At 35.6% G+C, this 12748-nt stretch overlaps 1 protein-coding gene across 1 annotated transcript; it reads right to left on the bottom strand.

The window, feature by feature from the left end:
* Nucleotides 1-11906: 11906 nt before the first annotated feature.
* Nucleotides 11907-12697, bottom strand: LOC109805675 (putative terpene synthase 3). Its single transcript, XM_020367846.3, has 3 exons — nucleotides 12522-12697; nucleotides 12251-12392; nucleotides 11907-12164 (listed from the first exon to the last, which is right to left on the bottom strand). Exons 1-3 carry the CDS (start codon nucleotides 12635-12637, stop codon nucleotides 11907-11909), a joined length of 516 nt encoding a protein of 171 aa, XP_020223435.1. The 5' UTR covers nucleotides 12638-12697.
* Between the last annotated feature and the right edge of the window lie 51 nt (nucleotides 12698-12748).

Below are 12748 nucleotides of genomic sequence, written 5' to 3'. Positions count from 1 at the left end.
GTTATGTTTTGGTTATCATCGCTAATCCCTCGCTATTTTGTCGCAATTTTATTTTTAATATTCATATATTCGTCTTTACATGCATTTTTCATACTATAACTATCATAATTGTTTAGTTGTGATATCAAGATTGTAGTACCTGTATTTTGCATATCAAATATATTGTGTCATCAACTTGCATCAAATAAAATAAAAATACTAAAGGCTACCAAAACAATTCTACACAAAACAACTTTTCCTTTGATTTCTACCGATTAGACAACAATTGGGAAGATTTCTCTAACATTTATAGAGTTAATTTTTCATATATAAAAACTAATCCAATGAGTAATGACAAACACATCAGAATCAATTATTCCATAGAAATCTGCAGAACCATCATAAACAGAGTAAACATTAACCAATCTACGGAAAATACTTATGGCAAGTTTCAACACACACAAATTAAGAAGAGTTGAAAGTTTTGCATGGAACCGTTGTAGTCATATTATTTACCTTCCTGCAACGGACTGTTAACAGACTAGCCTTAGGTAGGTCCAAACCTTCAAGCTCAACTCCATCACTTTTATCTCTGTTTGTGATAGCAAACTTAGGAGAAGTGATGGATGATCTTCTCCACGGATTTGCTTAGGCCGGATCTTCTTCAATGGAGGCTTGATTCTTCAACTCAAGAACACTTAGAAGCTTAAGAACTCATGGATGCACTCAACCTAGAACTAGGAGGGAAGCATCCAAGCTCAAGCATCAATGGAGAGCACACTTCAAAGAGAAGGAAGAAGATGAACTTCCTAGGTTTTTGAGGTGAATTCTCAAGAAGACTTTGAAAAGGAAATTCGGCTCTTGGCTCTCAAATTTCATATAAGGTTCAAAGTGAATACAAAAGGTGAAAGAATGGCTTAAGTATGCACGGAATTGTGACCCATAGGTGCCTAAACTAAAGCCTCACAAAATGGCGCCTAAAGTTTGAATTCAAATTTGAATTTTGAATTCAAACTTTGGTGCACATGTGTAAGTCCGAAAATTTAGGTACCAAGGTGCATTTAGGTGTGATTTGAGAGTCATTTAGGGTTAATTTGAGTGGCACATGTTCAGCCACCCATGGTGCTAAACATGTGACTCAAATGTAACTTAAATGACTTCCAAATTAAACCTAAATTTAACCTAATTAGCATACTTTAGTATTCCTTGTATTTTCCTATTCTAATGACCTAATTACATTGGTCAAACAATTACAATGGAAAGGAAAAATTACAAGAATGAAAATGAGCCCAATATTGGGTACCAAAAGCCCAAAGGCCCATGAAGCCCAAAACTAGGCCCAACTAGCCTAAAACCTAAAATGCTACTCTATGTGGTCCAAAATACAAGACCAAAATATATGATACCTATACTAACATGATGTATACAAAACATATGAAAATAGCTATAACAAAATATGGCCCATGAAAAGTTCAACTTGGGCCTTCCCAGGCCCATCAGGCCCATTGGGCCCTGACTGGCCCAAACCTTCATGTCTAGCCAACTCCTCTTGGTTCTTTGAGTATGTCACCTCTTGCACTCCAAAGCATGATTCCATCAGTTTGGAACGAAAGAAACATAGACGCCAACCGAGTAATTCATCGGTGGAATTTTATGGAAACTAGAAGAAAAGTAATAATTAAACTTTGCTCCCTTAATCATTGTAGTATTGAACTTAGTATGACTAAAAAACGGAGGGATAGTTAATGTTACCGAATAGTAGAGAACTTTGGATTCGTCATTGTTTTTTTAATTTTCCTTTTCTTTTCATTGAGAGTATGAATTCGGTTGCAGAATGCGGAAATTGGCTCAGAAACATGAAGGCCAACTGTACCTGAATTCAAAGCATGGAATTCGAAAAGTAAGAAAGAGTTATGGTTAATATAGCAATGTGGAATTTAGGAAAATTCATAGTTAACATGTGATTGAATAAAAAAGAGAGTACCGCGTGTGGTGTTGAATGTGGAAGAGGAAGAAGACGACGATGGAAGGGGTTGGGTTTGGAAGGGTTAGAATTGGTGAGATCCGAAAGAGGGTTTCGTCTTCGCTCCAAAGCTTTTGCATTCTTCATTTCAGTGTCTCACTCACACTCACACTTGTCATGCATTCTGTTATATTCTCGTTTCCCCATGGCGGGAAATTTCAGTTAGAAAACCACCATCGCCTCATGCCGTCTGCGTGACTTAATTTCAGTTAGATAAGGCTATGATGTAAATTACATAAATTTTAGCTATATAACTTTTTGTAAAAATAAAAAAAAGAAAAATCTATGATGTCAAAAAAATGCTAAAATTTTAATATAATATACACGTACGATTTTATTGTGACATTGACATATATAAAATTCAGTAATGAATAAGAATAAGATATAGTACGTACTAATTTATATTCGGTGATGTATCATGAAAACCTTGTTTTTTGTAGAGATAATCATATAGTATAAAAAAACTAAAATAAACCTACAATAAATATATATATATATATATTTAACTAATATTGGTTCTCCTAATCAATGGTGTCTGCTAATCAAGAGTATTAAATGTGTGCAAGAAATTTATTCTTAAAGGAGAAATTTGGAGTAAGTAATTGATAGAGTTTAATTTATAGGATTGATAGTATAAAAAATTATATTATCAATTAATTAAGAATTAACAATTTAGTACATTTAATTTAATGTAATTAATTTTTAAGTACACTTTTATGTTAAAATATACAATTTAGTACATTTAATTTAATGTAATTAATGTAAATTACGCTCTCTTTCTATAAGTAACATAAGTATTACATTAATCATTCTTCGTATGTTAAAATGTCAAATAAATTATATTTTTATCCCTTACATATATAACACAATTCATTATTATATCATAAAACACTAATTCATGTAGATATTATAAAATATTTTTATATAAATTATATCTTAATACTCATATATTACATTTAATATATGTAATTAATATAATAAAAATATTATTTTATTTAAATATTTATAATTAACAAAATACATTAACTACATCTATTAACTACTGTTTTAATACTCATAAATTATCTTTAATATATTAATTAATATTATATAATAAAAAATTTATTTTATTTAAAAAATAATTTTAATATAGTCAACTTTGCGAGGGAAAGGAGAGAAATAATTTCCCTCGCTAAATAAACTTTTAATATCTCCACTTTTGTGAAGGATTGGCGAGAGAACATTTCCCTCGCTAAAGTAACTTTTACTATTTTAATTATAGTGACAGATTAGCGACCAAATTATTCTCTCGCTAAAATAACTTTTATATTCTTCTCTTTTGCGAGAGATTAGCGAAGGAAACTCAACCTCGCCAAAACAAATTCAATATTCTAGACATTTTGCGAAGCATTAGCGAGAGATATTGTTTCTCGCTAACTATTTGTGAGCAATTAGCGACCAAATTTATGTTTCTCGCAATTTAGCTACGACTTAGCTAGAGAATATTTTTTATCGCTAATTTGTCGCTATTTAGCGAGGGAATAGCGAGACAAATTTTTCCACGCTAAAATCCCTCGCTAATTAACAATTTTCTTGTAGTGATTTATGAGTAGAAATCGACATTGTTTTGAGGTGCAAGAACAAACTTGGGTGCATAGTAACCTTGAATTAAGGAAGATGATTTTAGAGGAAGTACATAACAGTACTCTTAATATATATATATTTAGGAGCTAATGAGATGTATCGGGACCTTAGGAGGATGTATCTGAATAGCGCAGCGGAAGTGAAGTGACCTAAGGTGAAGAAAGGAGTAGAGAAATTGTATACTTGTGTTTAGTATGCTAGAAGTCTTTAGGAATTTTGTAGCACTCAGACCTCCCATTGTGGAAGTGAGATGATGGGTGGATAGGCCTTAATTGTAGGTTTGTCTGAGATGCTTAAGAGGTTAATTCTATTTGTGTTTTAGTGGATAGGCTTGCCAAGTTTACTTGTTTTTCCCTTAGATATCTTTTGATAGAGTTGTATATCAATAAGGTAGTGAGGTCGCATAATAATTAGAAAGTAAGAAGCGAGGAGTCTACCATTGCAAAAATTTCAAGGACGAAATTTCATAAAGGAGGGAAGTATTGTAACAGCCCAATTTTCAATGTGCCGTAGGCCCAATTCGTTGCCTAGAACGGGCCGTTTCAGAAGTGAAACGGGCCGTTCTGGTATAAGTTAAAGGCCCAAAATTTGAGAAGCAGAACGGGCCGTTCCGGTTTGGAGAACGGGCCGTTCCAGAGGGAGAACGGGCCGTTCTGGTTTGGAGAACGGGCCGTTCTGGAAGCAGAACTGGCCGTTCTGTTGGGTTTGAGAACGGGCCGTTCTGGTTTGGGAACGGGCCGTTCTAGTTGAAAAATTTACGTAGGTTTGAAGGGCCCAGAACGGGCCGTTCCGATTTTGGAACGGGCCGTAGTGGTAGGTGGGCGAAAAATCCTATAAATAGGCCTCAAATCCTCTCATTTCTACACACCTCTCATTCTCACTCTCTCTTCTCTTCTGTTCTCTCTTTCGTTCCTCTTCTTCTCTCTGAAGACCAAGGGGAACTCAGAGGATGAGGTTCTGCTCCAGTCTTAGTTTCGATCCTTATTTAAGGAAAAAGAGGAGGTTCTGCCCGAGTTCCTATGTATCCAGGTACGGGGGAAAAAGAGATTATTTATATGTGGAGTTACATGAGGAAATTAGGTAGAAGAAGAACCCTTAGGATTATGAGCAATTTTATAATTATTTCTGTTTGAAAAATTATTGGCATTATTTGATTTTGTATGAATTTAGGAGTACGAATATATGATTTATTTGTAAAAATAATGCTCTGGGAGAGAGAATGAAATTATAGAAAAGTGAGGCTAGGTTTTGGAAAAGTTGAATTATTTCTGTTTGAGCAATTAATGATACCATTAGATTCGGTATGTGTTGAGGATTATAAATATGCTAATAATTTGTAAGAATGATGATCTGGGAGAGAGAACGAAATTGTAGAAAAGTGCCTGTGAGATAGGTTTTAATTAAGGGTTTTACTGTTTATGCTGAATTATATTAAATTGATAATTCCATTGTTTATAATATTAATTTATGAATGTTATTATTGTATTGATTGATAAGAATGAATGATCTTGATGTGAATTACTTGAGGGGTGTGTAAACCCTTATTTTGTTGGGCTTATCTGTTGTGTATGTGAGGTGAAATTGTGTATGTGATGTGAATTTGAATTATGAGATGAGATGTTGTATGAATGTGATTATGATTGTGATTATGGTGCCTCACATCAGTGACTAGGGATGGCACGGCCCCTGGGTAAGTGGTGCTACAGGGAGGGCGTGACCCTAGCATGGTGTGGGATGGGTAAGACAGTTAACACACACCACTTATGTCGATTATGGCAGCCCTGGCATAGGGTTAATTGCAAGAGACTGTATGGATTGTAATTTGATTGTGGTTTCTCACACTAAAGGATCAAGGATGATACGAACCCTGGTAGTTGATGTTTCAGGGACGAGCGTACTCCCGGATGATCAGGGATGATACGAACCCTGGGTAGGTGATGCTTCAGGGACGAGCGTACTCCTTAATGACTAGGGATGGCACGGCCCCTGGGTAAGTGATGCTACAGGGAGGGCGTGACCCTGGTTTGGTGTGGGAGGCAATTAACCTGTATCACTTGTGTCAGATGTGGCGAGGTCTTGGCATAATGTTAATTGTAAGATTGACATGAATTATGAATATGGAAATGATGTTGTAAATTGTATAATTGGTGTGGATTATGATGGATTGAGATATGTATGTGAAATGAGATATGTTAAATGTGAATTGAGATGTGAAGATCATGAATGATTGATATATATATATATATATATTTTATTAAATAATGAATTATGATGAGATTATATTGTGATGTGTTTGTATGTACTTTGCATATAGATATTTTCTTTTCTCACCGTATAAACTGTGGATATTTTAGTTGAAGAAGATCCGGCTACGAGTGGCATCTAGAATGTCAACAGTTAAATTATGGGAATGCTCTGATAATGTGACATCGGGGCAGAGGATTTCTAGGACAGAATATTTATATGGATTTGGTATTGTAATAAATGTGTTTAAAATTGTAAACTCTTAAATTTTACCTTTCAAGTTTTATTTTTCAGTCATTTTCTTATATTGAAGAAAGAACAGTTTCGAAGTTTTATGTGAACCCTTTTACGAACCCTTTGAAAGTTTATTCTTCTTAATTAAATTATATTATATATGTGTTGGGGTAGTAAGGGTGTCACAAAAACTGTCTGGTATATATCCTCATCCTCAACTCTAATTTGATGATACCACATCCTAAGGTCAATCTTACTAAACACACAAACACCCACTAATTGTTATATAAGGTCATCTATCCTCATATCAACATATATGCATATCAAATCATATTAGAACACTTACTTCAAACATTCATATATACCATCCCTAAACATGTACAAATCAATCATCGTTTAATCCATACAACATGTACATGAACCAACCTTACCACATAGCATCATACCATCTTAAACAACCTCTCAATGACAATACCTCAGAACATCATATCCAAATCAGTTTTTATCCTTGTTATGCCTAACAACTCAAAAACATTATAACAACATACACCTCCCTTCAACAACTGTCGAAGCAAATGAAACACAGAGAGTCATACTCATCCAAATGATCTCAAACCTATCTCAAAAGAAAGCTAAGAGAATAAGCTATAACTCTTATGAAAACATAAAATTCTAAAATGATTATCTTCTTAGCTAAAAATTCAAATATCACGACAAATATATTCAGCACTTATAGCTGGACCATTGATCACCCAAGCAGCTATTACTGGAGTTCTAGACCTTCATTTATCCTGATTCAAGTTCCACTGAAAAGATAACATCTAAGGATTCAACTTTCCTGATGATGTCAATACGGTACTCATACTAGCACCACAAAACTTCAGCGAAAACATCCTCTATACCAGACAACAATATTATATCAACCTCTAAAACCACGAAAATACCTCAATCCTTCCAACTCACTTCTTTCCACCTCAACTAGTATTCAAGCTTCCCTCTACAATCCTAAACCAAAATAACTCACATACTCAACACTAAAGACTTAGAGAATAAAATTCACATGCTACCAAAACCATAAAAGGTTAACATGCAAACACCAACACTCAAGGAAATTACCAACGTTCCAATCTCTCATCAAAAATATCAAAACTCCAATTCTCAACATACAACCTCCTTGGATTAAACCGCAACAACTATAGATGTGAGAAACTCCACCAATCGTAAACTCTTAATATACTCGACAAATCAATGTCTCACCCACATCCAAGATTCTAATAGTTCTAGTTGGCTAGCACAAGGCTTCGTCCACTACTACTGGCACATATGCTCGCAACACGAGCGATACCACTCAACTACTACTTCTTACGTAAGCAAGAAGTATCAAAACAAATAAGCAATCATGAATAGCATCAAATAAACTATATCATGTCTTTCAGCCAAACTATGAGAAAACAATATAAGGGTAAGCACAACACTAACAACACAAGGGAAATATCATCATCATTATCATTATCATAAAACAAAACATTTTTAGAGTACACACAATTAAATAAACAACAAACATAGTTGTTCATCATTAGCACATCAATAAGTTCCACAATTTATTTCATCATTCATCTACCAAACAAGCATAGTAGACTCATAACTCACGGCCGATTGGATCAATCAGGCTCTGATACCACTAAATGTGACACCCTTACTACCCCAACACATATATAAATAAATCTTGTAAATAAACTAAAGAATAAAAATATTCAACGTTGGTAAAAGAGTTCATATAAAACCGTCAAAAATAATCAAAATAATTAAAAATGAAATTTAGAAGGTAAAACTTGAGAGTTTACAAATTGCTTTCAAAAGAGAAGGTATAACTCTAAATACATATAAAAATTTATCCTAGAATTCTCTGCCTCGATGTCACAATGTCAGAGCACACCTGTAACACCCCAGCAACCCGCATGTGGATATTGTCCGCTTTGGCCGCAGCCGTCACGGTTTTGCTTCTGGCAATGGCACGCATGCCACCCCAAAATGCGTCCACACAAGGAAGGTATCCACACCCATATATATGGCATGCTTCGTTCTCCTTCCTAACCGATGTGGGACTTCACAATCCACCCCCCTCATGGGAGTCCAGCGCCCTCGCTGGCACACCGGTTAGGAAGGAGAACGAAGCATGCCATATATATGGGTGTGGATACCTTCCTTGTGTGGACGCGTTTTGGGGTGGCATGCGTGCCATTGCCAGAAGCAAAACCGTGAGGGCTGCGGCCAAAGCGGACAATATCCACATGCGGGTTGCTGGGGTGTTACATTTGGTATCAAAGCCGGGACCCGGGCCGGTGTGCCAGCGAGGGCGCTGGACTCCCATGAGGGGGTGGATTGTGAAGTCCCACATCGGTTAGGAAGGAGAACGAAGCATGCCATATATATGGGTGTGGATACCTTCCTTATGTGGACGCGTTTTGGGGTGGCATGCGTGCCATTGCCAGAAGCAAAACCGTGAGGGCTGCGGCCAAAGCGGACAATATCCACATGCGGGTTGCTGGGGTGTTACAACACCCACAACTCAACAGTTGACATTCTAGATACCACTCAAAGCCGGATCTTCCTCACCTAAAACATCCACAAATTGTACGGTGAGAAAATAAAACATTTATATATAAAGCACACAAGGAAATCCACAACATTATCTCATCATAACTTGAAATGTTATTTGCAAGCATTTCTATAGATATATCATCATTCTATTAATCACATCATCTTCACATCACAATTCATAATATAAAAAATCCATTACAATCCACACAAATCTTACAATTAACCCTATGTCAAGGTCACGCCTGTAGCATCTCTTGCTCGAGGTCGTGCCACCCCCGACATAAACATTAATTGCCTCACACATCCCACCCTATGCCAAGGTCACGCTTGTAGCATCTCTTGCCCAAGGTCGTGCCACCCCCGACATAAGTATGAGAAATCACACTCCTACACTGTGCCAAGGTCACGTCTACAGCATCTTTGGCTCGAGGTGGTGCCACCCCTGACATAAGCATGAGGAATCACCCATCCCATACTATGCCAAGGTCACGCCTGTAGCATCTCTTGTCAAAGGTCGTGCCACCCTTGGTCACAAGTGTGAGGAACCACAATCACATTCACATTCACATCCACATCCACATCCACATCTCAATTGCACAATACATACACAATTCACACAAAATAGTGGTTCACATACCCCTCAAGTAATTCACCATGAATCCTCATCCTCATCTAGATCATCAATTTGAGGAACCACAATCACATTCACATTCACATCCACATCTCAATTGCACAATACATACACAATTCACACAAAATAGTGGTTCACATACCCCTCAAGTAATTCACAATGAATCCTCATCCTCATCTAGATCATCAATTTTACCAAATCATGTAATAATAATATTTATAAATTAATATAAAACTAGATTAAATCGCCAATTTAATATAATCTTAACCCAAACAATAAAACCCCCAATTTTTCCAAAACCTAACTCACAGGTACTTTTCTACAATTTCGTTCTCTCTCCTAGATCATCATTTGTACAAATTATTAGCATATTTCTAATCCTCAATACATATACAGTCTAATGGAATCATTAATTCTTCAAATAGAAATAATCCAATTTTTCCAAAACCTAACTTGCAGACACTTTTCTATAATTTCGTTGTCTCTCCTAGAGCATCATTTTTACAAATAAATTATATATTCGTAGTCCTAAATATATACAGAATCACATAAGACCAATAATTCTTCAAATAGAAATAATTATAAAATTACTCATAATCATAAGGGTCTCTTCCTCTACCCAATTCCCTCATGTAACTCTACATATAAATAATTCTCTTTTCTCCCGTACCTGGATAAACAGTAGTTGAAACTAAAACAGAGATCTCCTTGGTCTCTTCCTCTGAGTGCCCGTCGATCTTTAGAGAGTGTAGAAGGAAAAGAAGAGAGCAAAGAAGAAAAGAAGAGAAAAGTGAAAAGTGTGCTTTTTGGGAGTGCCAGAGTGCTCTATTTATAGGAATCAGGTGTCTCCGGAACGGTCTGTTCCAAATTCGGAACGACCCATTCTGGACCCTTAAATCATGAGTAAAATTCACATCCAGAACGGCCCGTTCCCAAACCAGAACGGTCCGTTCCCAACTAAGAATCATAGGAAAATTTAATAGTTTGCAACGGCCCGTTCCGAGCCACTAAATCACTTTCGTTTTAGTAACTTGGAACGGCCCGTTCTGGACTACTAAAATACTCCTGTAAATTACTAAATTACCCTTATTGACCTTTTGAGTCCTTGTACATTCTATAAAAATTGGGTTGTTACAAGTGGGGTGGACTACAATGTCGGCTTCAGAATATTACTTTGGAAAAAGGAAAATAAGATACTTGGTGTTGGGTTGATGGGACTAAAGCGGTGTTCACAATTAAGTCTACATATAGAACTATATATACAGAACTCGAAGTATGGAATAGAAATAAACTCAATTCCCTCGAAAGCAGTAACTTTGATTTGGAGACTCAATTAAAATTGAATGTCAACCACTGATAATCTAAAGAGAAGAAACATCAATCTACCATAGGGAAATTGCATAAGCAGATTCTGCAGTTCAAATGTTGAATTAGCTTATCATATTTTCTTCTTATGCAAGGAGATTGATACACTATGGAAGGGATGCTACAATAATTGGGCTTCCATCTCTACTGTCCTTTCATACTCCACAGCTCAACATTTCAACTAAGTGACATATAGCACTTCATCCAAGATTCAAATAAAGAGGTTGAGGTTGGTATGGTATGCAATCATATGAAATATATGGGGACTCAAGAATAATTGTATTTTCATAGGTGGTAGTTTTGACATCCAGAAATTAAAATAGGCAATCGAGAACAAATCTTGGTCCGGGTTATGGTTACATAAATAGTTTAATTTCAGTTATGTCCAATGGCTTGCTAATTTTTTTTATAGTAAATTCTGAGATATGGTGGTGTACATTCGTGGGTTGGTATGTAAGATATACAAAACACAATCCAAGAATGAAGAGAGCCTGTAGGAGCATATAGGTACTTGCTAGGGCGTCAACCTTAAGCGTCAGGGGCTCTCTTGTAACTATCACTTACAATTATGACCCGCCTAGTAGTGCACCTAGGCAATATCATTCCTTGGCCTCCTATTCTGTTCTAAGTCTGATATGGAATGGAGATAAAAGGGAGATTGGAGCTTTACTCAATATCTATTATCTAGTGCAGGGGCAGCCTGTAAAATTAACGAGTATGTCGCGACTTGTGGACCTGTTTAAGTCCAAGGAGGGTGATTGTACAATTGTGCATGTAGCAGGCTATTTTAGTGGACTAAAGAAGCATATATAGCAGAGGAATTAAATATCAAATACATGGAAACATTAACAATTTGGAGAAGTGTGTAGTACAAACATGTTGCGGCAGATTGGTTTGATGATTGCGATTTCCGGATATTCCATTGGCCTTATATAAGTAGGATTTGGGGGGAAGTGGATAACGGTTTTTTGGTTAGGTTGCTATTATATAGTCAAGAGGTGATTGGCTGATCGGTTGGTTATTCTCTATTTATTTCACTATTTTATATATAGAATGTAACCTATTATATCAAATGCTTAATTAAATAGTTTCTGGACTAGCTCTAAACAATGATTTGTATATAAGTTTTGGTATTTCTTGTACCATTCTAATATATCTCTTTTGTTGATTAAAAAAAAAACTGAATTATGATTAAGAAAAAGCTAACTAAATATCCAACAAAAATTGAACAAAAACATCCAAGAATCTACCAATTACTGATGCAACTTCAATGATTTTTGAATCACTGAAAATCCAATCAAAAACATCTTTTGTTGTAAATTTTCCTGCGCCAATAAATGTTGTTAGAAGAACAGGTATACCGGTTGTTAAGATTTCATTAACTTTATATTCATTATATGTTGGAATGTAACCCTCGAGACACCATCTTGCTTCAACCATATAGCCTTTTGTGAAGGTAAAAATCTGCAAGTAAAATAACCAATATACTGAATCCCGTAGAGAAAAGTATTCAATTAAGAAAATATATATATGAATTAGGATAATCATACAGCTTGTTTAAAATATGGCACCACAAAACTTGATTTTCCACTCTCCTTTGTCATCAACTCTATTTCTTCACACAATTCTACAAGCATGTCAAATATCACTTTCATGCACTGTGGAAGAGATTTAATAAGATTAATATCCCATCTGAAATTTAAAAAGAAAAAAGTAATTATTGACAAAAACTTTAAGTCACTGGCTAAAAGTAAATCATGATGTTTATAAAATCATTTTTCTCTTATATATATATATATATAATTTGTGAAATGCATCAACCTCAAAATTGCTTCTGTGAAGAGTTCAAGTTCATGAATTGTGCCATAAGCATCATAAGTATCATCTAGAATAGTCATAAAAGCAATTGTTTTTCCTGTCATCATTCTCCGGCCCATTGCTATGTTCTTGCTTGTAGGACATTGTCAATGACCAAAGATAGGACTCAACTAACCTATCTCTAGCAAAGGGGATCCTTTTCACAAAGTTTGATTTTTTCCGGGACCTAT

This window comes from Cajanus cajan, chromosome 10 (assembly GCF_000230855.2).
Source record: "Cajanus cajan strain Asha chromosome 10, NIPB_CcT2T_4, whole genome shotgun sequence".
Classification (NCBI taxonomy): domain Eukaryota; kingdom Viridiplantae; phylum Streptophyta; class Magnoliopsida; order Fabales; family Fabaceae; genus Cajanus; species Cajanus cajan.
The sequence above is the reverse complement of the archived record's forward strand: the minus strand, read 5'-3'. Positions and strand labels throughout refer to the sequence as shown.

Bases quoted from the DNA above. Each gene is read 5' to 3' on its own strand.
- LOC109805675 (XM_020367846.3), bottom strand. From the start codon at position 12,637: ATGGGCCGGAGAATGATGACAGGAAAAACAATTGCTTTTATGACTATT. The intron at 12,393-12,521 runs GTTGATGCATTT...TTTAAATTTCAG, and splicing joins TTCACAGAAGCAATTTTGAG to ATGGGATATTAATCTTATTA. The intron at 12,165-12,250 runs GTATGATTATCC...TTTTACTTGCAG, and splicing joins TGCCATATTTTAAACAAGCT to ATTTTTACCTTCACAAAAGG.